This window comes from Musa acuminata, chromosome BXJ1-4 (assembly GCF_036884655.1).
Source record: "Musa acuminata AAA Group cultivar baxijiao chromosome BXJ1-4, Cavendish_Baxijiao_AAA, whole genome shotgun sequence".
Classification (NCBI taxonomy): Eukaryota; Viridiplantae; Streptophyta; class Magnoliopsida; order Zingiberales; family Musaceae; genus Musa; species Musa acuminata.
In genome coordinates this window covers 27,077,447-27,101,744 of record NC_088330.1, presented here as the reverse complement: position 1 = coordinate 27,101,744, position 24,298 = coordinate 27,077,447, and the positions used below count along the sequence as shown (strand labels likewise).

The following is a 24,298-nucleotide window of genomic DNA, read 5'->3' as shown; positions in this document are numbered from 1 at the left end:
ATTTGCCAACTGTTGCCAATGAAGAAATAGCTAAATGGACAGTTCTTCTAGAGTTCTTGTAATGAGCACATGTTGGAGTCAATGGTGGTGAACAACCTACCTTTCAGCAACAAGTAAACAAATGGCTTGTACTGTTGGGCAAATCCGTGTTGTAGATGCAGAAGTCTGACATAAATAGTCACTTGGTACCAAAAACAGCCAAGCAGTTGGTCCATGGCCTGGAAAGGAACAGGAGAAAAGCCCTTAAGTTCACATAGGAAGAACTAAGTGAGTCTTTGACTTGAGTACATGAGGAAAAGAGCAGACGGCAAACCAGACTTTGGAGACTAGATGAGGAGCAAAGATAACTTTTGCCACAAGCCTCGTTGTTCACAACTGGCAGGGAGCACTTGCACAGACAATGGATCTTATAAAACTTTGCCAAAGATATGGTAGAAAAATGAGAATGGGAAAGAAAGTGATTTATGGATCCACAACATGAAACATCAGCATACATATATTATCTCGCTCTAGAGAGATAGATTTGGACAATGTAGCTCAAGAATCTTTCCGTCTTTTTCTTTTCTTTTACATGTACAAGGAAGTAGCTGAATAGCACTTCCCCACAACACAAAGAGAATAAAATAATGAACAAATCTGGAAGGGGCGTTTGAATCAGATGAAACCCTCCTTTTATGGCCCTCGAGAAGGGGCCTGTTATAGCTACAAAATTGGATTCTGAGCTGCCACTTGCACCAGTATCATCTCATGTTGCAACAGTGAGGTTTTCCTGCCTGTAACTTCTCCCACATGCACATCATCTGTCTCGGAGACTGGTAATGAGCCGTGTAATAATCATTAATGCAGCCGAACTGGCAAAACTTGAGGTTGTGGACATACTCCACAGGCTTCCTATTGTTGAAACTCTCAGTCCACATGCCCATGCTCACATCTTCCATCTTGAATAACTGCACAAAAGAAAACTTTTTAGAGCGTCTCAGAAAGTCCTAAAAGCCCAAAAACCTAAACCAATCTTTGTATGTATCTGACAAAGAATTATGTTTTCCATCTCCAGTTATACAAAATGGTATAAGTCGAATCCCCTTAACATCATCCACTTCAACATTTATAACATTTTAAAGGCTTGCAATTTTATGGATCTTACAGCCGCGCATTAGAAAGTACCATCTGTTCTCTTTTGCTTCTTTCAAGAGAAAACTTTTTGTAATGTATGCTATAAAGGCCTGAAGATCATTAGAAAAATTATGCTATTTAAAGAATTGAAAATTTTGTACTATTCCCAAAAAAAGAAGAAATATTATCACTTCCAAGAAATATGAGAGCCAGTGAAGGACAAAAGGCCATTAACTAGTTAGGTTGATAAGCATGCATGTGTTCGTGAACTTTTTTCTTGTTCTTCCATGTCAAACAAACCAGTGCTACATCAAATATTTTTAAAATAACACAAGGAGAATCTAGTTTAATTATGTGAATTATTAGTCAGACAAAAGTAGTCCTATAATTTTGAAGCAACAAAACTCTAAGAAATGATGCATTAAGATACAAGTTAATGGATCTTACTCTTAGTGTATGCTTCTCAAACTCCGAAATCACAAAATGTGCAATGTCAGCTGATACAACATAGCCTGGACCATTAGCATAAGGCGGATAATCCTCCTCTGGCCATTCCTGAAGCACAAAGTTGATATTACTTCACAACCTTAAAATAAAACAATAAGCATACTGCTTCATAGCCGCATAGCCAGAAAGTAAAAACATATTGGTAGTTACAAGGAATAAAAGCACCACAAAAATCAGAAGATTATTGGGTAAGAATTGCACCATTGCCACAAGATAAACAATATATTCTGTTTTGTCATCCATTGAAACAAGGAGTAGCACAATAACGTAAAATAAGACATGCTGATAACTGATAACTACGCAATCAATTGATGTCCATAGGAAACTATGGTTCACAATTCACAAGAGTTTAAAGGTATGCAGTAATAATATGGATAATTGTATTCTACAACGTTTTTCCTTTTTTAAAGGGACATACAGCCAGATGGAACAATATTTATCGGCATACTTATGGTAGATATGTTTAAAGCGAAAAGTCTTGTAACCCGAAAAGAAGAAAGTTTCCAGACTTGTTAAAAAGATTACTTGAGGAAAATAAACTATAAGATGCTAAAATTAATTGAAACAGAGATGCAACCAAGTAAAAACATACATATACTCTTGTTGCAGATATGCAGAGGCTTCCTTAAATAATAATTTAAACATATCTACAAATTAGTAAAAACTGTATACAGTAGACAGCACATACCTCATATGTGACTGCCCACTTTCCAGAACGCAAGGGCTTGTGGTAGTAATTAATATTCCCTATATAAAGGCTTTTATCAGCTGGAACTTTCTTTACTTCCTTTAGAACTGAGTCGAGTCTTACAAATGTGTCATCATCACACTTCATTATATACTTGGCAGATACTGTTCGAACCTATTTTGCAGAAGACAAAAGCAGAAAATGATTAACAACTACTGAGATAATACAGTACCAGCTTAAGCAGCTTAATCTCAACATTCATTAGACAAGATTCACTTACCCCATATTCGCATATTGCAATTGTCTTCAGCACAACTAGATCATAATTATCCATGAAAGGCACTATAACAATGTCCCCAAAGAACTCTGCCTCCTTCTTTAGCTCCATATTCACCTCCTTTCGACCATGCTGCCAATATTAGAACTATCAGATTCTGAACCAAAAACATAGAAACTCAAAGCAACTTGCAGCTGCAACAATTACCAGAGCAACAAAGAACCGAGCTACCACATTTGACGATCTCCTGACTGCAGACATCCATGATTTTCTCACAGCCATGCGTTCCGCAAAATGGTTTCCTGCAGAAAGTATGCCGATAAAGAGTTCGACAGGCTCGTCAGTAAATGGAGGAGCCTGCCACTGAGCAGACAATTCTAGATGCCGTTGTGGGGCAAAACTAGGATGTGTGGAGGGCAATGAAGCAGCATATATTGAATCAATATCAAGGTCACCATTCAATGACAGTCCAGTGGCATCCTCCAGAACAAAACCCTGTAGGCAGGATAAGGTCTTAGATCATCAGAATGTAAGATATTGTTCAGAGGCCAACCTAAGAAAGAACTTTTCAAGCTTAACTTACAGTGCGATAAGGGAAGGATGTTATATGCTTCCCATCAACATTCACATGATAACCTTCTAAACCGGCACTAAGCGTTAGAACAAACAACTTGTCTTCTACAAATGGATATGGCCAATCAAGTGAGACCTTTGTTCGACGAATCAAACGGCTGAACCACCATGACATCTTAGATTCCTCCACCCGGTTATCATCATCACGAATCCATTTTTCACACTTCACCAGCCCATCAACTGCATTAGAACCTCCATATTAGATTCAATAATAAAAGAACCACTGAATTAAAAGTAAAAAAAGGCATTCACAACGCTAATTCACATGCTCTCAAAATGGACTTTCTAAAGTTCAAATTAAATAGTCGATACAAAACAAGCCACAAGAAAATTAAAAAAAATAATTGCAATAATATTCAGAAGCTCAAAAAGGGAATTAGATATTTTTGCCTACGAGTACGCTAGAAAATATACCAGTCTCCTCATCCGCCTTGGACTTCCAGCCCTCACACCGCTGAGGTGATCCCCACTGCATGCGATAGCAAGTATTCTGCTCAATCACCGGTTTCCCGCTCCAATCACCCTTCAATCGGGGGTTGAAGTGGAGGATCCTAGGCGGATCTTCACCATCCACCGTCTTGAGCCCCTGCAGCTCCATCATGAACTGCGACACCATAATAGCCTGCTCACCTTCCTTCAAAGACGAAATCTTTGGGTCATATTCAGCGTGCGCCCGGCGCGGCCTTGCCACCAGAGTAATATGGGAACCCAACGTGAGCCCACAGGGGAGCACCAATACTCTCCCTCGCTCCTGGAACTCTGCGCCCGACAGCATGATCGAGTTTGGGCATCTCTCCTCTGCCCGGCTCTCTTGCAGTGGTGCCGCTGCAGATGGCGCCGGTGAAGCTTGCAGCTCCTCAAAATACCTCTTTCCCACCTCCCACGCGTCCCTCGCCGACTTGTGGAGCTCCGAGAAGGCTCCAATTCCGCTGGCATTGAGCTCCATCAGCGCCAACCCAGACAAGGCCGGCAAGCGACGGCCCCGCCGATCGGGTGGCGGCCGTCGCTGGAAGGGAGCGGGGGAGGACTGCGCCTGCCGATAAGGGAATATGAAGGGGCGAACCGGTGCATACTTCCCCTGGCTCTCCTCCTCGCTGTCGAGTGCGACCCGGCGGGCGACGACGTCGCTTCCGATAAGCCCGCCGGCTCCAGGCGCGAAGCGGCGGGATACGAAAGGGAGCTCGCAGAGGAGTAGGAAGGAGAGGTAAAGCAGCCCTACACCGAGCAGGAACTGCACAAACCTCTTCCGACTCACAGGAATCGACGATTCCAGCTTCGATCTCCTCATCGCTCCACCTCCGGCGCCTGCTTCCCGCTCCAACCAAGAATCGAGCCCGTGATCGATCGGGGCACAACAGCGCGCCCCTCGCGAAACCAAACTCGCAACCCCGAAAGGACCAGATTGGCTTCGGGCGGAAAGAGAAGAACCCCAGCCCTCGTCGCTATCCCTAACCCTAGAGAATTCGGACCAACATGGACGACGAGAAGAGAAGATATAGCCGTTTGAACCTTCGAGGTCCGTTATTTTCTTTTTTCTTGACCAGCCTAAAAATTCGAACTTTTAGCTTTTCTATCCACTGAATGCCACAAAAACAGCAAAATCCATAGTAACCAAGTAACAACACTACACGTCATCAACACCGCGTGAGTGCCAGTCTCGTCTTTGCTGCGCCCTGATGTTCCCTGTCGGTGCTAACTTTTTGTTCGAAAAGAAATGGTCAAAAAAAAAAAAATAAAACACCGTGTCAGACTTGTTCTTTGAATGACAAACATGTGTGTCGTTGCAACGGCGCGGGCTTTAATGCTACTAATTAGTCTCCGAGGCCGAACACGACACGACTGGCAGCAGTTTAGTCGCTGCTCGACGCGTTCGTCACGCTTAAGCCGTAAGCAACAAAAAATATAAGCACTTCATGTATGACATTAATTACAATTTTAGGTCAACTAATAGTCAATTAGAGAGCCTAATCAACAACTCAATGGAACGAATGTTTGTTAGCAGGGAGGAGCGGGACCGACTGCCACCTGGCAACAGCGAAACGCGGAGGGGGGCGGCGGTGGCAGGGCGTCGGCATTGATTGGTTTTGGGCCCACCAGGAATTGTCATTGAAGTGCCCCGTCATACGTGTTGTTACCGTTGCATGCAAAATAGAAAACATAAAACAGAAAACAGAAAACGAAAACATTTTTGGATCGTTTTCCAACGGGCTCCGAACGTCGCGTGCTGTGTGTGCAGAGGGCGTGACGACAGATGGAGAAGGATGGGGGGGCATCTTTTGATTCTTTCTCTTCTTCTTTTGGATTTGAATTAAGTAATTACATTAAATCGAAGTTTGCAACAATAACAAAAATAAAATATAATGTCTCAACCAAATCGCTGTGTTAAGTTTCATATGAGATAATATATCTAACTAAATTAAGGAATATTAATAATTAAGGTAAATTTAAACATGGTTTTTGTATTTTTAAATAGACTTAAAATATGTGACGCAAGACACTATAACCGATTTGGCGAACTAAAACGATAGAGTTCTATTCAAAAACATGATTCCATAAGACAGATTTAATTAGAATCGGTGTCGATTAACTCGGAACACTAATAGTTCTATTGACAAGCCTGAATGCGGATCCAATATTTGGGTCGGACTCAAATTCCCATGACGGCCTGCTTAGGCCCGCCTTCCCAGGCCACGTAACGGTCCGTGTGGCACGTAACAGCCTGACGGCCCTTTTTTGCAGCTATAGAAGGGTCCGTGTGGTACATGACGGCCTGACTCGGCCCGTAATCTCAGGCCTTTCCTCGTCTCCGTCTCTCTCTCTGTCTCTCTCGCGACGGGGGAATCCAATGCCTTCACCATCGTCACGGAGTTGCATTCTGATGTCCCTGATCCGATGCTTCTTCGTTGCCTCCTCCCTCCCCCTCACACACAGGTTTGTCTCGCTTCCTCCGATTGCGCCCCATATCCGCTTCTCGTAGCCGTCATCACTTCCTTCGTCACTGCAGCTCGGATGTGAAGGCGCTGAAAGTCGGTGAAGAAATTAAGGGCGAGACAATGCCATTGAACTCCGGACAACGCACCTACGAGCTGCTCGGCCTTAGAAGATCCGCGTCCTACGAAGTCAAGATATCATATCCGGCCTCTGTTTGTTCTTTTGCCCCAATGAGCTCTTGCTTTGCCTTTTTCTTTTAGTTTCTTATGAAGATCATCTTGATCTCATTGAACTTAACATTGCAATAGATACCTGCTAGCTTCTCCATTCAACTGCAGACGACCTTGCCGGAAATTTGGTCGAGAAAGAATAGGAGATTGCTTAATACGGAGAAACTGATTTTTAAGGCTGATAATGACGAATCAGTAAGCAATGTTGGCTTGTTCTGTTCGTTGATTTTGTTTCTGATTTGATATGATGCTTTGCACGTAGGCTTTTGTTATTTTGACGGTCGACGCTGCCGGGGTTGTTGCCAAGCCAAATGTGCCGGAGAGAGAACTGGTCATCTATAACATCGGTATGTGATGAATAAATTGACATTTTTGTCTTATGGTTTCGGGGAGTTATGATCATTATAAACAATAATCTTCTGTGTCCTTGTGCCATCAAAAGTACATAAGAAAACGTGTTAGAGATTGGAAGAGAAATTCAAATTTTCTTCATCCTAGCATGACACTTTTATTGATTTATATTGTTTAATTTGTGTAAATAATTTAGCCTTTATAATTGTTGCTTTTGTTTAATGACAAATTGAATGCAATGATTGTTTTAACTGTTTTGCTTTTCTTATTATGGTTTTTCATTTCATATCTCCACTGTTGTTACAAAACAAGAAACCTATATACTGAAGCTATGATCTTTGCTTTGAGTTTAAGATCGAAAAAAAGAAACTGATCTTTGTTAAGCCACATAATATTATGGTTTTCTTCTATTGTTTTGTTGTTTTGAGCTGAAAGAGACTTAAGTCTCTCCATGAAGATTTCTTTTAAATTCTCTCTTCATTTTCATTTAAATTCTTGTGTTATTATGATCACATCTAATCTTATCCGAGCTCATAACACAATCAACTTCAACTATAGAGACCACTAATAGAGTTATCATATGGTAAATAACCGAGACACACTCTAAGTTCCTTTTGGACCTTGTTTAGGCTTTCAAAGAGTAAAATTCTTAGTCGTTTCTGACCTGAGGAGCATGTATGTAGAGAAAATGGTCCACCGAATGTATACTACTAACTATGGTCACATCTATGATGGGTCTTTCTTGCATGATCTCTCAACTTTGGGACACTATTCACCTTTCTGTTCCTGAACATAGAACATGACATCTTCATCAACATCCATGAGATTTTTTCCCATGAATGTGGTTCAGCTATAAAGCCAGGAAGAGTTGATAGAGTTCTCTTTTTGATCTTCAACTAGTGGCCAGACTCATCCAGAGTATTTTCCTAGCAAGTCTAATAAATTTTTCCTCACCTAGTGTACTCATTGAGGTTCCTTTTTACCATATTTTTTCATCTTTCTTCAGTTCTTCATTTTTACCATATTTTTTATCATCAGCGTTCTTTTGTCTTGTGCAAATACTTATCATTTCAGTTTCAGATCTGTCCTACATGGATCCACTCATATTGTCTTCCATGTTTTATAACCTCTAGTTCTATTGGTCTGTGAAATTTTGCAATGTCTGCAATAGACCTGAACATGCCTTCTGATTCTTCTATGTGGCACATGTGCACTCAGTAACATTTTCAACAAAGTATGTACTTCAGCTTGCCATTATCTTGAGAAAATTTTAATTAACAGTATCATTTTTTACTTTTTTTCAACAATAATTTGTTTAAAAGATTTTTTTTTGTGCCTTACCCACATGAAAAATATCGATTGTAGTTTGAAGTTTAGACGTGAAATCCTTGAAAAGAAGAAAATGTTGCCCACTTCTATCTTGACTAAATTTCATTGTTGCCTCTCTGTGATATTTATGTCAAGTAGCTCATGGATTGTCAGAATGAACACCCATTTTAGTAAGTCTTCCAAGTATGATATGGAAAAACAAACAAACTAGGGGAACAAAATAAATGGAAGCATTCAATTCATACCGCTTCAGTATACCTTGTTCTACATACTGCCCATCATGTTACATACTAATTTTTTCACAGTTGGTATATGACGAAATCATCTTCCTTGGTGGTCACTTCTTTATGCCAGTTAAGTTAGGGATGCCAAGCTCTAGATACATTTTAAAGTGTGTTCATTTTATAGCATTCTTGTTCCTTCATACTTGAGACGGCTCCATCAAGCGAACCCAATTGTGGCCCTGTTGTCATTGATCAAAATGCCTTGTATACCTGTTGCTTAGCAATATCTTGAGTTTTAGGAACAAAAAGAGAGATGCATTGCCTTTCATTAAGATTAATAGTCAAATAATTGATATTGGGCTGTAGTCTTTTCTTATGGAAGTATAATTTTTGGAACATGGAGAGTAAGCATGACAATATTTTGAAATGAATGTCCAGGGCCTTCAAAACTGAAACCTTATTCACAACCCTTCAAGTAAGGTTATAAGCTTTCCAATGTAGCAGTTGTTTTCAAGATTGCTGGAGCCATGAGTCTTTCAGTTGCTTCATGGATTCAAGACAAGCTGCTTTTCAGTGTGAGCTAAAAGAACCTTATTAGCTGTAGAAGATATAAAAATGAAAAATAATATGGTAGGGAAGAAAAAAGAGATTATGGTAGCACTAGTTCCAACATAGTGAAGGGAAAGACCTAATTTCTGAGGTATGTGGACTTAACAACCTAGCTTATCAGGTGAATTTTTTTTTTTTTTTTGGTTCTTGATAGTAATAATGGATCTGTGGATGTTGTTTGTCTTAATGTTATGACATTTTTTTTAATCTAAATTACCAGTGACATGGAACAAAATGGAGTGCCAACTGACACCTAGATAAAACAAAATTCTACAATTTATTGATTAAATTGATATCACAGAATAATAGGTGACTTGCAAACTTTTATGTTTGAGCACATATTAATATAATTGTTCAGCTGCAGAAATTAAGTAAAATGCTGTGTGTGGATATTTCCTTGTTAACATTTTGCCATTTATTGATTTTCCATATTTAGTTGCATTTAAGACTGGAGACAGTTTGATGGCCATCTGCATCTTGGATGGTAAATTAGAACATCTTTATGCTTAGAACAGACATTCTAAATACGTTCTCAACGCAGACTAGTATCCTTTTGGGCTTTTATTTTAGTTGCACATTGTGTTCTCGTTTTTGCAGTTTGTGATGAACTAATGTTAGGGATTCCACATGGTGCTTGGTGGGTTGGAGTTGCAGCTCTTCTCTGTTTGTTGCTGGGCATCCTTATTCCCAGTTTCTTCCCGCTTCATCTATTGCTCAAAGATGAAGACCTAGAATCAGAAAATATAGCTTTGACTAAGGTTTCATGATTCGGATATGGCAGTTTTTAGACATTCAAATTTGAAAGTTGCAACTTGTATATAGATGACACTTTGGCCTGATCTGTGATTATGTTTCTCCCTTTTTGTTGCTTGCTTTATGTAGGCAAATAGTTCTTTGAGGCACTTTCCCTTTCATTGGTGGGACTTGTAATCAAATTCTGTTGGTATGTCATGGCATTAACCTTGGCCTATATCAGATCATAGTTTTGAATGATATGCATCTGCACACTCAAAAACATTCAAGGAATGTGAGACAAAGGAGCTCAGAGGCATGATCATAATCATTTGTATAGATCTGATATTTCTTTTTCTCATTCATCTACAGTTGATTGAATTAATCTTCTCATGTGGGGTCGAGCACGATCAGGTCAGATCTTTGATCAAAATCTTGGGTTTGAATCAGTTTTAAAGACATATTTAGTTCAACAGTATTGAGTTATTTCTAGGATATATATCCAAAAAGTTTGTGTCGATGAATTACTCCAAATATCTTTTTTTATATTTTATGTTTGGAGTTATTAGGAAATATAAAAAATATTTATAATTAATTTGATGTTGCTTCAATAAAGAAAGGATAAAATGAGGAAGGATCATTTAATTTGATATAAATATATGTTGAAGAGACCTAAATGATTATTTCTTAGTGAAGTGAGAAGTGGTAGGGGGAGATCTAAAAAATAATAATAGAAACTATAAAAAAAAGATAAATAATCATAATCAAATGTATAACTTTTTATGGATTTTAAATATTTTCTAACTCTCCAAAAAATTAAACTATGACATAAGTTTCTTACATCTATATTCGTTTATAATAATCATCAGAGGAGTCTTGTCGCCTCCAAAGTGTAGTTTTTTTATATAAATAGATTGAAATGAGATATATGCTATGAGATACGAGTACTTTTTACCTATGATATGTGATTTGCAGTAATCTCATTCCCTACTCTCCCTTTGTGTGTCGTGTCACAAAAATATAATCAATCCACTTTGAGATTCTCCCCTTTTATTAAGTTAAAAACCAAAATAACAAAATCATATAACTAATATAAATTTAAAATATACATAATGCCTAAGGAAAAAATTAAACAATATAATATAAACACCATAAACTTAGAAAATATAATTATAAAATGTATAAGATTAAATAATATTAAAATAGTAAAATAAATATAAAGTAGTATATACAAAGTATGATATTAATAATATTGATAAAAGATAGAAGATATATTCCGATGTTTTCCTCAGGTTAGAAGGGAGGATTTTCCTCAATAGAACAGCAAGATTTCCTCGTACAGTTGGGGAAATCTTATCTGTTATCATGCCCCCGCAAGATGGTACTCCTATCAAGGATACCGATCTTGGACCGATACAATATAAATAGTTTATGAGCAAGAGACTTCGTGAGTGAGTCTGCTAATTGATCAGCCGTATGTACATGAGAAACACGTAGTTGACGTCGGACAACTTGATCTTACACGAAGTGGAAGTCGATAACAATATTTTCATGCGGGAGTGGAACACCGGATTGACGCATAGATAGGTAGCTCCGACATTATCACAATAAATTATAGAAATAGGAGTGGAATTGATGTTGAGTTCCTTGAGCAGATTTGTGACCCAATTGAGTTCTGCAGTAGTAGTGACAATGGCACGGTATTCAGCTTCAGTTATAGACCGTGCAATTATCTTTTGCTTCTTAGAACTTCAATTGATTGGATTAGCTCCAAGAAAAATAATATACCCCGATGTGGATGTTCTATCATCAAAGTTGCCTACCCAATAAGCATCGGCAAAGGCATTGAGACGAAGTGGAGAGTGTTTACGGAGAAAGTGTCTATGATTGAGGGTCTCTTTAAGATATCGCAGGATTCGTTTGACTACAAACCAATGCATAATAGATGGCCGCTAGGTAAATTGTGATAACTTGTTGACGACAAATGAGATGTTTAGATGAGTGAGAGCCAAATACTGTAAAAAGCCAACTACTTGCCGGTATTGAGTGAGTTCCGTAGTAGGACTTCCATCAGATAATTTAAGAGATTCATTAGTAGAGAGGGGAGTTGTAACCATATTTGCATCCTGCATGTTTGTCTTTGATAATAAATCTTGAATGTACTTTCTTTGTAATAGGAAAAGACTTGAAGAAGATGTGTATGTTGCTTCCACACCCAAAAAGTAGTTCAAAGTTCCTAGATCTTTAAAAGACAATCGATATATCAATTGTTTGATGAATGCCTAGATCTCTATGGGATTATTGTCTGTGACGATAATGTCATCCACATACACTAGAATATATATTGTGCCTCTATGTTATTGTCGTAGAAATAATGAGGTATCAAACTTGGAGTTGATAAAGCCAACTGAAGTAAAAATGAGTCAAGTTCAATGTACTAGGCTCTTGGAGCTTAACGAAGTCTATAAATAGCTTTTTGAAGTTTGCAAATATACCTTGGATATTGAGGATGAATGCAACCAGGAGGTTGTTGTATAAAAACATCTTCAGTCAGAGTCCTCTGTAAAAAGGCATTATTAACATCCAATTATCGTAATTGCCAACCTTTAGTGGTGGCCAGACTCAGAATAAGTCGGATTGTTGTTGGCTTAACAATAGGACTAAATGTCTTAGTGAAATCAACTCCATATCATTGATGAAACCCTTTGGCAACTAGACATGCTTTATATTGGGCAACAGATTTATCTGGGTTCCGCTTAATTCGAAAGACCCACTTACACCTGATGATGTTTTGTGTATGATGAAAGGGTGCTAGGTTCCATGTTGAGTTATGGAGGAAGCCATCATATTCTTCACACATGGCTTTGCACCAGTGTAGAGATTTTTAGGCTTGAGTGAAGGTGGTGGGTTCAATGGTATTAGAAGAAGATTCTGTGATAACATGTAGGTCAAGGACTTGATATAGTTTGAAAATACCACTCTTGGAGCATGTTATCATAGAATTTTTGGAGGCTATGGGATTGTAAGGTTGTGTAGTTGGAATAAGCGGTGGAGAGTCATTGACACAAGTCAGGTCAAGTTGAGATACTTCATTGTCACTTGGTCTAGAAGGAGGGAAAGATAATGGGTGTGTTTCGGAACATATCACTTCATGGAAACTAAAGAAGAAATGAGTGGAGTAGTAATAGAGGGAATAGGCAATTGCTGAACTGGAGTAGTAGTAGAGTGTGGATCATGAGCGAAGGAACTGGATGGTGTCATGGGAGGCTCATCCGAGTGGATTAGATGTATACTCCAGTGATAAGTGTTTATTGGAGTGGTGACTCAACAAAAACAACGTGACGTGATATAAAGACTTTATGGGTGTGGGGATTATAGCATCAGAAAACATTATGTTCAAGAGAGTGTATCCTATAAAGATGCAAGGCTGAGATCTTGATGTTATCTTATGGGAGGCATAGAGACGTAACCATAAATAACATAGACAAGTAAATACTTTGAGTTTTTGTAGGTTTGGAGGTTTGTGAAATAGTGTTTCAAATGGTGATTGGTATTGTAGGACTAGCGTAAGCATCCGATTAATAAGGTCGACTACAGTTTGAAAGGCTGTTGTCCAAAAGGTTGAAGGTATGGAGACCTGATGTAGAAGTGTGAGGCCAGTTTCAACTATATACAAATGTTTGCGTTCGGCAAAGCCAACTAGTTAAGAAGTATACGGAGGTGACTTGAGGTGTTGTATACCACAAGCTGAGAGATAGGATATCAGGGCTTTATATTCACTACCACCATCAGAGTAACTTATTTTGATAATGAGGATAAGGGGGGTTTGCTTGGGACCCACAAGGTCAAGAGATATCTTGGTCATACCTTTGGTGATGTTCATATTGTACTGATTACTCTTCTTTTTGGATTTATGACTAACTTGGGCTGTGATAGTCGATCCGGACAATTTGTCCTCATGCTTCAAATACGTCTTATAGTCAATCAACTTGTCATAGAGTTCTTCAAATGACATTGGTGAGTCATGTGCCTGAATGACAACTGCCAATCCCTTGTACTCATCTCCGATGCCATTAAGGGTATGAATGATGACTTCTTCATGACATAGAGAATGATCTATCAAAGCCAAGTCATCGATGATAATTTTGATATTTTGTAGATAATCAACGATAATACTTCCCTCTTATTTTGTTTTCATTAGACTAGATAGAAGACTGAGCTTGCGAGTATGCGAACGGTTCACCAAGGTTGTTTACAACTTATACCATGCTTCTGCAGCAGTCGCACATGATGATATCAATGGAGCGATGAATCCAGCAACGGATGCTTGAATAACTTAGAGGATTAGACGATCTTGACATAACCACAGTTTGTAAGCTGGATTTGTTACTTGACTAGGTTCTTCGGGAATGTTGATCATGGTTGGTGGACAACTGAGAGAACCGTCAACATAGCCTAATAAGTCATATCTAAATAAGAGATTAGAAAACTGTACTCGCCATGATACATAGTTGTTAGCTTTTGATAACTTGAAAGGGATTAACGTGGCAGCATTGTTGAAGATAAGTCCTGTACGTGGGGAGGTACGATTCTATGTAGAAATGAAGACATTGTACGGATGTGTACTGATCCAATGAGGAGTTGTGGCCAAGTTGTTTAAAAAAGGTGCGGCCTGCGATCGGAGAGAAAGAAGAGACGCAGTAGATCGTAGCAAATCTGAGGAAGATAGCTGCAGCTATAGATCTATGAGAGATCTATAGTTTTTGTCGCAAATGTTGGGGAAGGTGGGGACGCTGATGTGCTCTTTGAGAACTTCGACTTCACCGTAAAGCTGTCATGTTCTTAGTTTGTAGAAGTTTTGGATTACTATCGCCGGATGTTGTTGCTGCTGCAGTGATGATAGTGATGGGCAGCAATGGGATTAAGAGCAAGCAGGGAGATCGATCAGCCGGTGGCGATGGCAAAGAGCAGCCACGAGAGAAGGCCGCCGAGCAGCAGAGACAGCCTACGGTGAGAGAAGGCAGCGGTGGTGAAGAATGTGATCACGGTGAAATCAGTAGTGATCTGAGGCGGTGAGAGGAAAACTGCTGAAATCAACGAAGCAGGGGAATATGAGTAGAAAAGACCCGAGTGATGCAATGGATTTTGGCACAGCATCAGCAGTAATAAATTTGGGCGGTGGAGAGCAGAGATCGCCGGGTTGGTCGAGGGCGCAGGAGCCGGTGGTTGAGGATCCACCACGCTTCCGCTGGATGGCAGTCACAGCTGATCACAAGCTTGCTGCAATTTGACACATGGGGAAGTCTACGCGATGAAGAATTGAGAAGGGGCATGGAACTCAGATTTGTTGTGCAGTAAGATTTTCTCGTAGGAATAGTCCCCAACTTGTACAGTCGAAGAAATCTTATCTGATATCAAATATGAGTAGTAATTAAAACAAAGATAAGATTAAAATCATAATTAATTAAGAGTAAACCATTATATAGGTACAAAATAGTGTTAATAAATTATGATTACCTAATAGAAAATAAGAAATCTCATACGAACAAAGAAAACATTTAAGCTAATAAATTATATTAATTATTCTAATTAGCCCAAATCTATATTTTGATTTAAGAGTTTGAGAATCAATATATATTGGGACACCAGAAATACATGAAGAAAGATGTCAAAAATATTTGGTCATTAAAATGTGAGATCCAATAAAATTAGAATATTTTGATTCCAGTGACAAATCATATGCTATTTTTTATTTTTTATTTTAATGACCAGTTAATTTTGCTCTCTTTCTATCTCAGAGCATAAACCTATATCTTACTCTCTCATAAATATTTCTTTCCATACTAAGTTTATATTCAAGAAATTCCCTCTAATATCCTATTAAAAAAAATTTATCCTATATTTTTTGTAAATACATTTGAAATTCTAAAAAAAATCTAAACCTTGACATTATTATTTTTTAATCTTTGATAGATTCTCGCATTAAAACAAAAAATAATAACCTATTTTTTAGCTCCTCGAGACTTTTTATATATTTTAATATATATTAATATTCACACAAAAATGATGTAATTACATGATATTCCATCCTAAATTGGTGATAGCTAAATTGAGTGATTATTTGTGACCGGTCAATTGATACTACAAATAATATATATACTATCTCCATTATAGATACTTGCACTAGCTCATTAAAATATTTTAATGGAAATGGTGGATATTCGAATCTCACAATGACATATAAACACTCATTACTCATTCGTCCTCTATGATTAGCTAAATGCCTATTTGACACATGAAAAAACATTATCAATGATAAATAATTTTAATCATCGAATGTCTAATATTTAGAATTTCTTACCTAAATTAATAAATCACATTATGATTGACCAACAGGGGATAAAGATAATGTATAAAATATCTTCACCATAAATAAGATGAGTAAATGAATGCAATAAATGGGTCTCACATGATACGAATTTTAGTGTGCATGTCATAAAAACGGAAGAATCTCTCTAAAATCTTAGAAAATTAAAGGCCTCAAGTGCCATAGAGGTTAATGAGTACAACAAATGATGCATGAAATATATTTGTCATAAACAATATCGATGAAAACTAATTATACTCATCATGCGTGTAATAAATATATGAGACCCATGCCATCAAATCATATGTCTACTCACAGTTGGGATGGTGTAGCTTTTATTATAAAACATTGGAACACGAATATTGCTATAATTGCTAAATTATTGATTCTAGAAACTAACCAAGAAAATAAATCAAAATGGAATGACAAGGAAAAGAAGTAGGAACAAGAAAATTTAGAAAATTCACATTGTGTTTGCTCTTATATTGAATTATCATTCAATATATTTATGAGATTTTATATTTCTCATGTTACAGACTGATTAGCTAGATTTGTAAAGAATAATAAATGTAATAGGTTGAACCCAACAAAGTTGAGATTTTTAATTCATGGAATGATGTTTTAGCATGCTTTTCATCTTATGAATAAAGCTTAACTTTTTCTATGGAAAGAGAAAATTCACCTTGTATATATACTCACATTAAGTTTCTTTTTGATGGTTTAAGTGGTAGACTTCCCAATATAAATTGGTTGTTTTGAAGGATCATCATCATGTTCTAATGGGTCGACTAGAGAGTGAGTGCTGAGATGTGGATGAGAATTGGTTCTCCTAATGACTAACAATTTAATGTTTAATGAAACAATAATTAGGTTTTATACAATAACTAAACATTTTGTTAGTGGAATTCCCCCATATTAATTAAAGAGGATCATACTATGCCAACATACGTTGAAGGAATCGATCAGAGAGTGATTGACAAGCGATGTAAATTTTGTTCTTTCAGATTTTTCTCTTAGCCTTAATAAAAAAAAATTAATTTTACATTTAATAAAATGGGAACTATAAATTTTCATTATTATTGTATACCTTTTCACAATAATTATAGGGTCAAATGTGGAGGTCATATATATATATATATATATATATATATATATATATATATATATATATATATATATATATATATATATATATATATATATATATATATATATATATATAGTTTGTTCCAATTGTAAAAAGAAATAAAAATATTGAATACATAAAGTACTTGTAGTATTTTTAGTATCATATAAGTATTTTCCAGAGGGTATTGATGTAAATTACTAGAGTTTCAACTAAAAGCTAATCTATAATAATTAATATATATACTCAAATTTATAGAGACAAATGCCAAAATCATTTTAGAGGATATACACATGCAATTTTATCAAAAGCAAAAAAAAGAAAGGGGGAAGGGGTGGGGAAACCAAGCGCAACTTAACTCACTACACATCTCCATGTGTAAGACCTTTGTGGGCTCCACGCCCATCCCCAACCTTCCCCACCACTTAAGCCTCCTTCCCTTGTGGACCCCATCCTTACCCCAAGCCATGTCCTCTCTCCCTAATTCTCAATCCCCACAACAAAAGATAAAATTGAGTTGTGAGGACCATTAATAATTAATATTAATAATTATCAATAATGATGAATAATATATAATAATAATGACAATAATAATATGATAACGATAATATCAATCATAACAAAAAATAATCATAATGTAATTAATAATAAAAAAACAATTTTCTTATTTAGAATGGAAGGGAGCAGCAACAAGACGACCACAAAAGAGGAGAAAGAGGAGAGAGTAGAAGAGGCAGAGAGCGATCGCTGTGCTTTCGCAGCTACTGCTCCGGCTTCCCGTCTCACCCGGTTTAAACCCCTAGCCTTCCTTCGATTCCTTTTCCCCCTCCCCCGTTCACGCCGAAATCGGATCGATCGACCCGGAAACGTTCTTGCTTTTCCCCGCCGAGGTTGATCTCGCTCTAGGGTTTACCGTTACGCGAGCCTTTGGGTCTCACGTTCGCGCATTGGCGCCGTTTTCGATCGCGAGGGTTCTTGTTGGATTGGTCGACCATGGAGCGATCCAGGGCCCCTTGATGGCAGATCTGGAAGATGTGCTCGATTCTTAGAATGGGAGTCTTGAGGTGGGAGAGGAGGTTTTGGTGATTGGGTTAGGGTTTTCAATCGGGAGTGGGATACTAGGGATTTTAGGAAGTATGTTGAGTGTCTTGAGGGTTCATCTGCCGTCGGAGATCCCCGTGGTAGGCTGTGAGATTACGCCGTACGTTCTTTTGCGGCGACCGGATGGTAGCGTCTCAACTGATGATGTTCCCGAGTCTGCTCCATTCAATGGATATTGCATTAGATATAAGTGGTGAGTTCTTTTTCTGCTCCCCTTTCTGGTAATTTCATTGTCTGTTGGTGAATTCTTGATAGTTCTCTGTCCTTTTTCTTGATTTAATTACACTTGCATTAGACATAAGAGGTAGCATCTCAAGCTGTCTTTAAATACATTGCTTTAGACCAGCATGTGGGCAGACGGTTATCATATTTCGTTTCATTTATATATATTGAAGAATTATTTCTACGGATGCTATCAATTGTTAACCTATAGACTTTTAATCAGAAACCATGGTATTTCTCCTATTTTGTTATGTGGTTTGACCTACATGGAAATGAACATGAGCATGAACTTAATATATTCGTAAGATGATGTTGTTTGCATAATGGTAATGGATGTTTGGGTTTTCATTTCATGAATGGAGGAAAGCCAGCATTCATTGTCTCTTAGGATCAGGGTTACAATATGCTGTACTATATGTTATTTTTAGAAGTAAAGTATAGTTCCTAAAGGACTGATTTCTTCAGTGTCTTTCTTTCATTCACAATACTGCTTTGAACTTAAAGTGCTTTCATTCTATTGAAGCCTCAGTCTAACTCTAGCTTAAGCCTTCTTTTGACATCCAGAACTGATTTGGCACTATTTCTAACTAGTGACTGCACATGTTTTACATGTGAGACATGAGAAATAAAAGGTTCAATGATTGTTGTCCTACTTCTAATGGTATGCAATCGAAGTCTGTTTAGAGATTTGTAATTTGGGTTTCATTTGGAGACATTGTGGTTTGCATGCCCGGGTTATCTCTTTATGCGGTAGTATATATATTAGCAATGATGGAACTGTAATTTGAAGTTACTGGTGGTAAAAACAAATTGCTCAGTTTTTATTTCTGTGGCAGCATACAAGTTGATGCCATAGTCTTGACTAGTTTTTGTTACTTGGTTTAGTAGAGCTGTTTGTGGCACAACATTGTAGTTTGTTCTATATAACATTTTTCGTGTTCTGCAGGTATCGTGATCAAAGTGATCAAAAAGTTTCTGTATGCAGTGTACATCCAACTGAGCAAGCAACACTGCAGTGCATAGTTTGTGTCAAGGAGAAAGTACCTATTGCAAAGAGTTATCATTGCTCTCCTAAGTGTTTTACTGATGCTTGGCAGCATCATCGTTCTTTACACGAACAAGCGAAGAGAACTATAAAGGAAAATGGAATTGAGGAGGAAGAAGCGTTCGGGCGCTTTAACAATAGTGGGTCTGGAAGTCATAATGCTGGCCTTTCTGGTGCAACAATTAATGTGGGAAGCTCAGTCCTTAATAATGGTCCAGTACCTATATATTCTACAACTGTTGCAGAAAGGAATGGTGAAGCTTGGTCTGAAGTTGGACGTTCTAGAACATACACACCAACATCTGATGATATTAATCATGTTCTTAAGTTCGAGTGTGTGGTCGTATATGCAGAGACAAGGATACCTGTGGGAAATGTACATACCATCTTGACTTCACGTGTGATTCCAGCCCCCTCTCCAACACCTCGTCGCATGATTCAAGTAAATGGAGCTGATGTTTTGGGGCAGTTGGATGTAGATAGTCGAAGCGCATCTTCTAGGACCTTCTCAGTGCTTTCATACAACATTCTCTCTGATGCATATGCTACGAGTGAGACATATAGCTACTGCCCATCTTGGGCCCTCTCATGGTCTTATCGCAGGCAGAATTTGTTGCGTGAAATTATTGGCTACCATGCTGATATCCTTTGTCTTCAAGAGGTATGTCTCCTTGAGTTTGTGTTGCAAGTAAATTAGTTCTAGCCTTTGCAAACTGCTCCTGGTTTTCTTGTATTCTTGTGTCCTGAGTCATATGTATTGGCAATGTTTTATCATTCCCTATCAACACAAAAGTCATCCTACTCAAAGTATTTGATCTTATTAGTTTTCTTACTTTCTCCTGTCTTCTCATAATAAAGTTTTTCATAAATTTAGTCAAAATTCTATGACTGAATATATTGAAAATTCTTTTATCATCATGTAATTTCTTGTCCTTTCTACACAAAATTTTGTTTGAACATCAGTAATATGAAAAATTTAATGATCCTTCAGTTTTTTTATTTATTTAGGTTGTTGGCATATTTTTGTGCTGAAAATTGAATTGTCACGATTTTTGTAGGTTCAAAATGAACACTTTGAGGAGTTTTTTGCTCCAGAACTTGATAAGCATGGATATCAAGCACTTTTTAAGAGAAGAACATCAGAGGTTAACTTGCACGTTGTCAACTGCTTCTCTAAATCTCACAATGTTCCTATATAATAATAAATAATTTGCCACCTTTCAGGTTTATAGTGGAAATCCAAATTCGGTTGATGGTTGTGCTACATTTTTTCGTAGGGACAGGTTTTCTCAAGTAAAAAAATATGAGGTAGCACACCTTGCAATTAGTTATAGTTGATAAGATCCAGCAGATTGATATGGTTTAGTCCTGCAGGTTGAATTTAATAAAGCTGCACAGTCGTTGACAGATCAAGGAATAGCAGCTGGTCAGCAAAAAGCTGCTTTGACTCGGTTAATCAAGGTCTGAGCTATACATATCACCTAAGACTTTTGAGCATGGTTTGTTCTTTTCCCGTCTTTTATATAGAAATGTTTTCCTATCTGTAGGATAATATTGCTCTTATTGTGGTTTTGGAATCAAAATTCGGTAACCATGGCGCTGATAATCCAGGGAAAAGACGGCTTCTTTGTGTGGTGAGTATTCTGTTTTTTGTTTACCTGTTTCTAAGTTACACTTTCTGAACAAAAAATCTCTCGTGTGTGTATATGCTTCATCATGCCGGAGGGGTATCTATGACTCAGGGGTATGAGGTACACTGATGACTATTCCAGAATACTTGCTTTTGGCTATGGTATCATCCATATAGAGAATGTGATCTGTAAATCTTTTAAATATAATTTTAGCCTTGATGAGCAAGAATTAATTATCATTGGTGAAAATGAACATTAAAATTTATCCTGATTTAGCCCTTGTGAATGCGTCATGAGGAATTGTTGATTTTCCCCAGGTTATCCTTTTCGATTGCTTTTTTGTGCAACCTAATAATGCCTTTGATTATGATATATTATTTTTGAAGACAGATCCAAGCTTCATGGCTATAGGTCTTTGGTGCCTAACGAAAAGAAAAACAATTGTCCCACAATTTGAGTTGTGATCTATATAGTTCATTTGCTTGATATTAATAAGAACATCTGTAGAGTTTACCATATGTTTTGTCATTTGCCTTGCAGGAAGCTTCTATCGTTTTCTTAAAATTGGAATACTCTGCATATTTTCATGAAGAAATTTGTGCAAAGTTGTGCCTGACATTTAGAGAACTGCCTATCTTATCCTGAATCCTTATTAGGTTCACTTGCTTTTGTTTTGATTCATATACTTATCTACATGTTCTTCAATTATTCTGCATATAAATGTTAGATCTTTGTGTATTCCTTGCTCATCTTTTTACAGTTTTTAATTCTATTGTCTATCAAATGCAGGCAAACACTCATGTAAATGTCCATCACGAGTACATGGATGTTAAGCTATGGCAGGTTTACGCTAGTTTTTTGTGGTTATGACAGTATTATGACAATCTTTTTTTGCTTCTGAATCATGTTGTACATTTTTTGTTGGTTTTATCACCTCAGGTGCATACCCTTCTCAAAGGTCTGGAAAAAATTGCCATCAGTGCAGACATTCCAATGTTGGTCTGTGGAGATTTCAATACGGTTCCTGGAAGGTATTAATTTTATATCTTTTTCCGGGTAACTTGTTCTATGTTTTTAAGATGCAAAGCACAATACCTGAATGAGTGTCATAAATGTAGTGCTCCTCATTCACTTCTTGCAAGGGGCAAGGTCGATCCTTTGCATCCAGACTTGGCTGTAGACCCTTTTGGAATCCTTCGTCTTACAAACAAGTTATCTCACCAGCTTCCACTGGTAATATACATTTTGTACTTGCAGTCACTGAGAACAAAATCTTTTCTGTTGTTAACAAGTATGCATATCTTACAGGTTAGTGCATACTCATCTTTTGCAAGAATGGGAGGAGTTGCTCCTGGTGTAGAGCAACAGAGGAGGAGAATGGATCCTGCAACTAATGAACCTCTATTCACGAATTGTACTAGGGATTTTGTTGGCACTGTTGACTACATATTTTATACAGGTATGACCTTTTCTGTTCTCTTCATTTTTTTGGGTAAGTTTTTTGTTTCCTCAAAAAAAACAAAAGAAGAGAAACTCTTATTACTGCTTACCTTTTGGTGTTCAAGAATGTTCTCTTCTCTTATATGATTTTGGGTGCTTATAGCGGACTCTTTGATGGTGGAGTCTCTGTTGGAGCTCTTGGATGAGGAAAGCTTACGTAAAGATACTGCCATACCTTCTCCACAATGGTCTTCTGATCACATAGCACTTCTAGCACAATTTCGTTGCAAGCATAGAACCAGACGTTGAGACTAGCAGTAAGTGCAAACGTATTTTTCTTTTGGTCTACTCTTATGCTTCATTTTGACTAGACATTTGTCGTTCCTTTCACTTGTAGCATTTGGCTTTTGCATGTACAATAGTTGCTACTTAATTTAAACATGCGTTGTCTTTCAAAGTTACAATTCATACTTACCCCAATCAAATCCTTTCTTTTGGCAAAAGGGGTTGGAAAAGGAGCTTAAAAATCTAAAATACCACTTATCAATGTTCTAACAGTCCAAGTATGAATGAGATCACCCATTGTTTGGGGAATATGTTTCTTGATGAATTAGGAAATGAAACTGTATTGGATATTGTTGCTGGAAATTCAAAGGATTAGGAAGACATGCATTACAACTCCCTTGAAGTGATAGACTCTGTGTAACAAATGTCATGCCTTGGCACATTTTCAAAAAGGCATAAAGACATTGGTCATAGAGATATAGAGAGGGATGCCTGCATAATAGTCTTAATGAAAATGTTCAAATATTGTTTAGGAAGAAAATTTTCTGTTATCTTGATCTGTCGGTGATAAGTACTTGTCAGATACGGATTCTGACTATCTGTAGTTGATAAGTTCTTCCCTTTTCCTTGTGTTATATTGTTGCTTCTATTGTTTCAGCTTATTCGTACTCGTGTTTATTTGTTAGCCCACCTGTCAGTGGTTGATGATGTCTAGAAATGCTTTATTCTTAGTCTCCTGGGGATGACATACAACATGTTGTCCAATAGTTATTTGTTTATCATTCTTCCTTAAGCTTCTTTGTAATTAATTTATAACATTTTCTGTCATTCTTTTTACTGTAACTATTTCAAAGTGATTCTGAGATGTTACATCTTCAGAACATCAAACATATGTAGTCATGGTCATGCTGTAGCACCTGCTGACCCTTGTACTTGCTTGGGAAATACGATTGTTTTTTCCTTACAAAATATTTCTGGTACTCTATAGTTTTGCAGGTTTTCTCTTGTTTAAGTGGTCATTTTCTCTTTTTTCTTTCTGCTTATTAGGTCTTCCAGCCTTGTCCTTGTTCATGTTGTATGAAGAAAAGAGATGAGACTTTGGTAGATAGAGATTTCACATGGTAACATTCTCAAAGGAGGTATATAGTGTTCCTTGTGCTCTTTTATGATAGCCATTATGGTTTCTCATTTTACATGTATCATTGTGCCATCGCATGATAGAAAATTGTGCAAAATATGGTTCTGTTTTCTTTAAAATTCTTATGCAGCTTGATATATTCTTAATCTGGTAGAGAATATACCCAAGTGTTCCCTCTGCATGACTGTGAACCTTCTTCTTGCTCTGTTACAAAGTGGGTTGAGTTTGAATGACAGTTCTGAGACCACAGTATGCTCGAGTGGTTTAAGAGGTATCTTCTCCATTAGATCGGTCAAGGCCATGTGGACTGTGGTCAAAT

At 37.5% G+C, this 24,298-nt stretch overlaps 3 protein-coding genes across 5 annotated transcripts; 2 read left to right on the top strand and 1 right to left on the bottom strand.

The window, feature by feature from the left end:
- Positions 1 to 434: 434 nt before the first annotated feature.
- LOC103981880 (hydroxyproline O-galactosyltransferase GALT6) lies at positions 435 to 4,680 on the bottom strand. Its single transcript, XM_009398634.3, has 7 exons — positions 3,633 to 4,680; positions 3,169 to 3,398; positions 2,793 to 3,080; positions 2,589 to 2,717; positions 2,309 to 2,482; positions 1,561 to 1,668; positions 435 to 947 (listed from the first exon to the last, which is right to left on the bottom strand). The coding sequence occupies exons 1-7, from the start codon at positions 4,504 to 4,506 to the stop codon at positions 741 to 743; spliced, it is 2,010 nt and encodes a 669-aa protein (XP_009396909.1). The 5' UTR covers positions 4,507 to 4,680; the 3' UTR covers positions 435 to 740.
- Positions 4,681 to 5,998: 1,318 nt separating this feature from the next.
- On the top strand, positions 5,999 to 9,882 carry LOC103981881 (uncharacterized). 2 transcript variants are annotated; one of them, XM_018824600.2, is made up of 5 exons: positions 5,999 to 6,149; positions 6,223 to 6,361; positions 6,458 to 6,574; positions 6,642 to 6,726; positions 9,490 to 9,882. In XM_018824600.2, exons 1-5 carry the CDS (start codon positions 6,064 to 6,066, stop codon positions 9,657 to 9,659), a joined length of 597 nt encoding a protein of 198 aa, XP_018680145.1. In that variant the 5' UTR covers positions 5,999 to 6,063; the 3' UTR covers positions 9,660 to 9,882. The 2 variants fall into 2 exon arrangements, with proteins under 2 accessions (XP_018680145.1, XP_018680146.1); XM_018824601.2 differs by lacking the exon at positions 9,490 to 9,882 and adding an exon at positions 8,722 to 9,476.
- Positions 9,883 to 17,803: 7,921 nt separating this feature from the next.
- Positions 17,804 to 24,160, top strand: LOC135651333 (carbon catabolite repressor protein 4 homolog 1-like). 2 transcript variants are annotated; one of them, XM_065171369.1, is made up of 12 exons: positions 17,804 to 18,411; positions 19,387 to 20,146; positions 20,544 to 20,630; positions 20,710 to 20,793; positions 20,860 to 20,946; positions 21,033 to 21,119; positions 21,906 to 21,959; positions 22,056 to 22,147; positions 22,259 to 22,349; positions 22,425 to 22,575; positions 22,720 to 22,873; positions 23,889 to 24,160. In XM_065171369.1, exons 1-11 carry the CDS (start codon positions 18,254 to 18,256, stop codon positions 22,863 to 22,865), a joined length of 1,797 nt encoding a protein of 598 aa, XP_065027441.1. In that variant the 5' UTR covers positions 17,804 to 18,253; the 3' UTR covers positions 22,866 to 22,873; positions 23,889 to 24,160. The 2 variants fall into 2 exon arrangements, with proteins under 2 accessions (XP_065027441.1, XP_065027436.1); XM_065171364.1 differs by having other exon boundaries at positions 22,235 to 22,349.
- Positions 24,161 to 24,298: the final 138 nt, after the last annotated feature.

Bases quoted from the DNA above. Each gene is read 5' to 3' on its own strand.
- LOC103981880 (XM_009398634.3), bottom strand. From the start codon at position 4,506: ATGAGGAGATCGAAGCTGGAATCGTCGATTCCTGTGAGTCGGAAGAGG. The intron at 2,483-2,588 runs GTAAGTGAATCT...TCTGCAAAATAG, and splicing joins TTGCAATATGCGAATATGGG to GTTCGAACAGTATCTGCCAA. The intron at 1,669-2,308 runs GTATGTGCTGTC...TTTGTGCTTCAG, and splicing joins AGTGGGCAGTCACATATGAG to GAATGGCCAGAGGAGGATTA.
- LOC103981881 (XM_018824600.2), top strand. From the start codon at position 6,064: ATGCCTTCACCATCGTCACGGAGTTGCATTCTGATGTCCCTGATCCGA. The intron at 6,362-6,457 runs GTTTGTTCTTTT...ACATTGCAATAG, and splicing joins AGATATCATATCCGGCCTCT to ATACCTGCTAGCTTCTCCAT. The intron at 6,727-9,489 runs GTATGTGATGAA...TCGTTTTTGCAG, and splicing joins ACTGGTCATCTATAACATCG to TTTGTGATGAACTAATGTTA.
- LOC135651333 (XM_065171364.1), top strand. From the start codon at position 18,254: ATGTTGAGTGTCTTGAGGGTTCATCTGCCGTCGGAGATCCCCGTGGTA. The intron at 22,350-22,424 runs GTAATATACATT...CATATCTTACAG, and splicing joins TATCTCACCAGCTTCCACTG to GTTAGTGCATACTCATCTTT. The intron at 22,576-22,719 runs GTATGACCTTTT...GGGTGCTTATAG, and splicing joins TGACTACATATTTTATACAG to CGGACTCTTTGATGGTGGAG.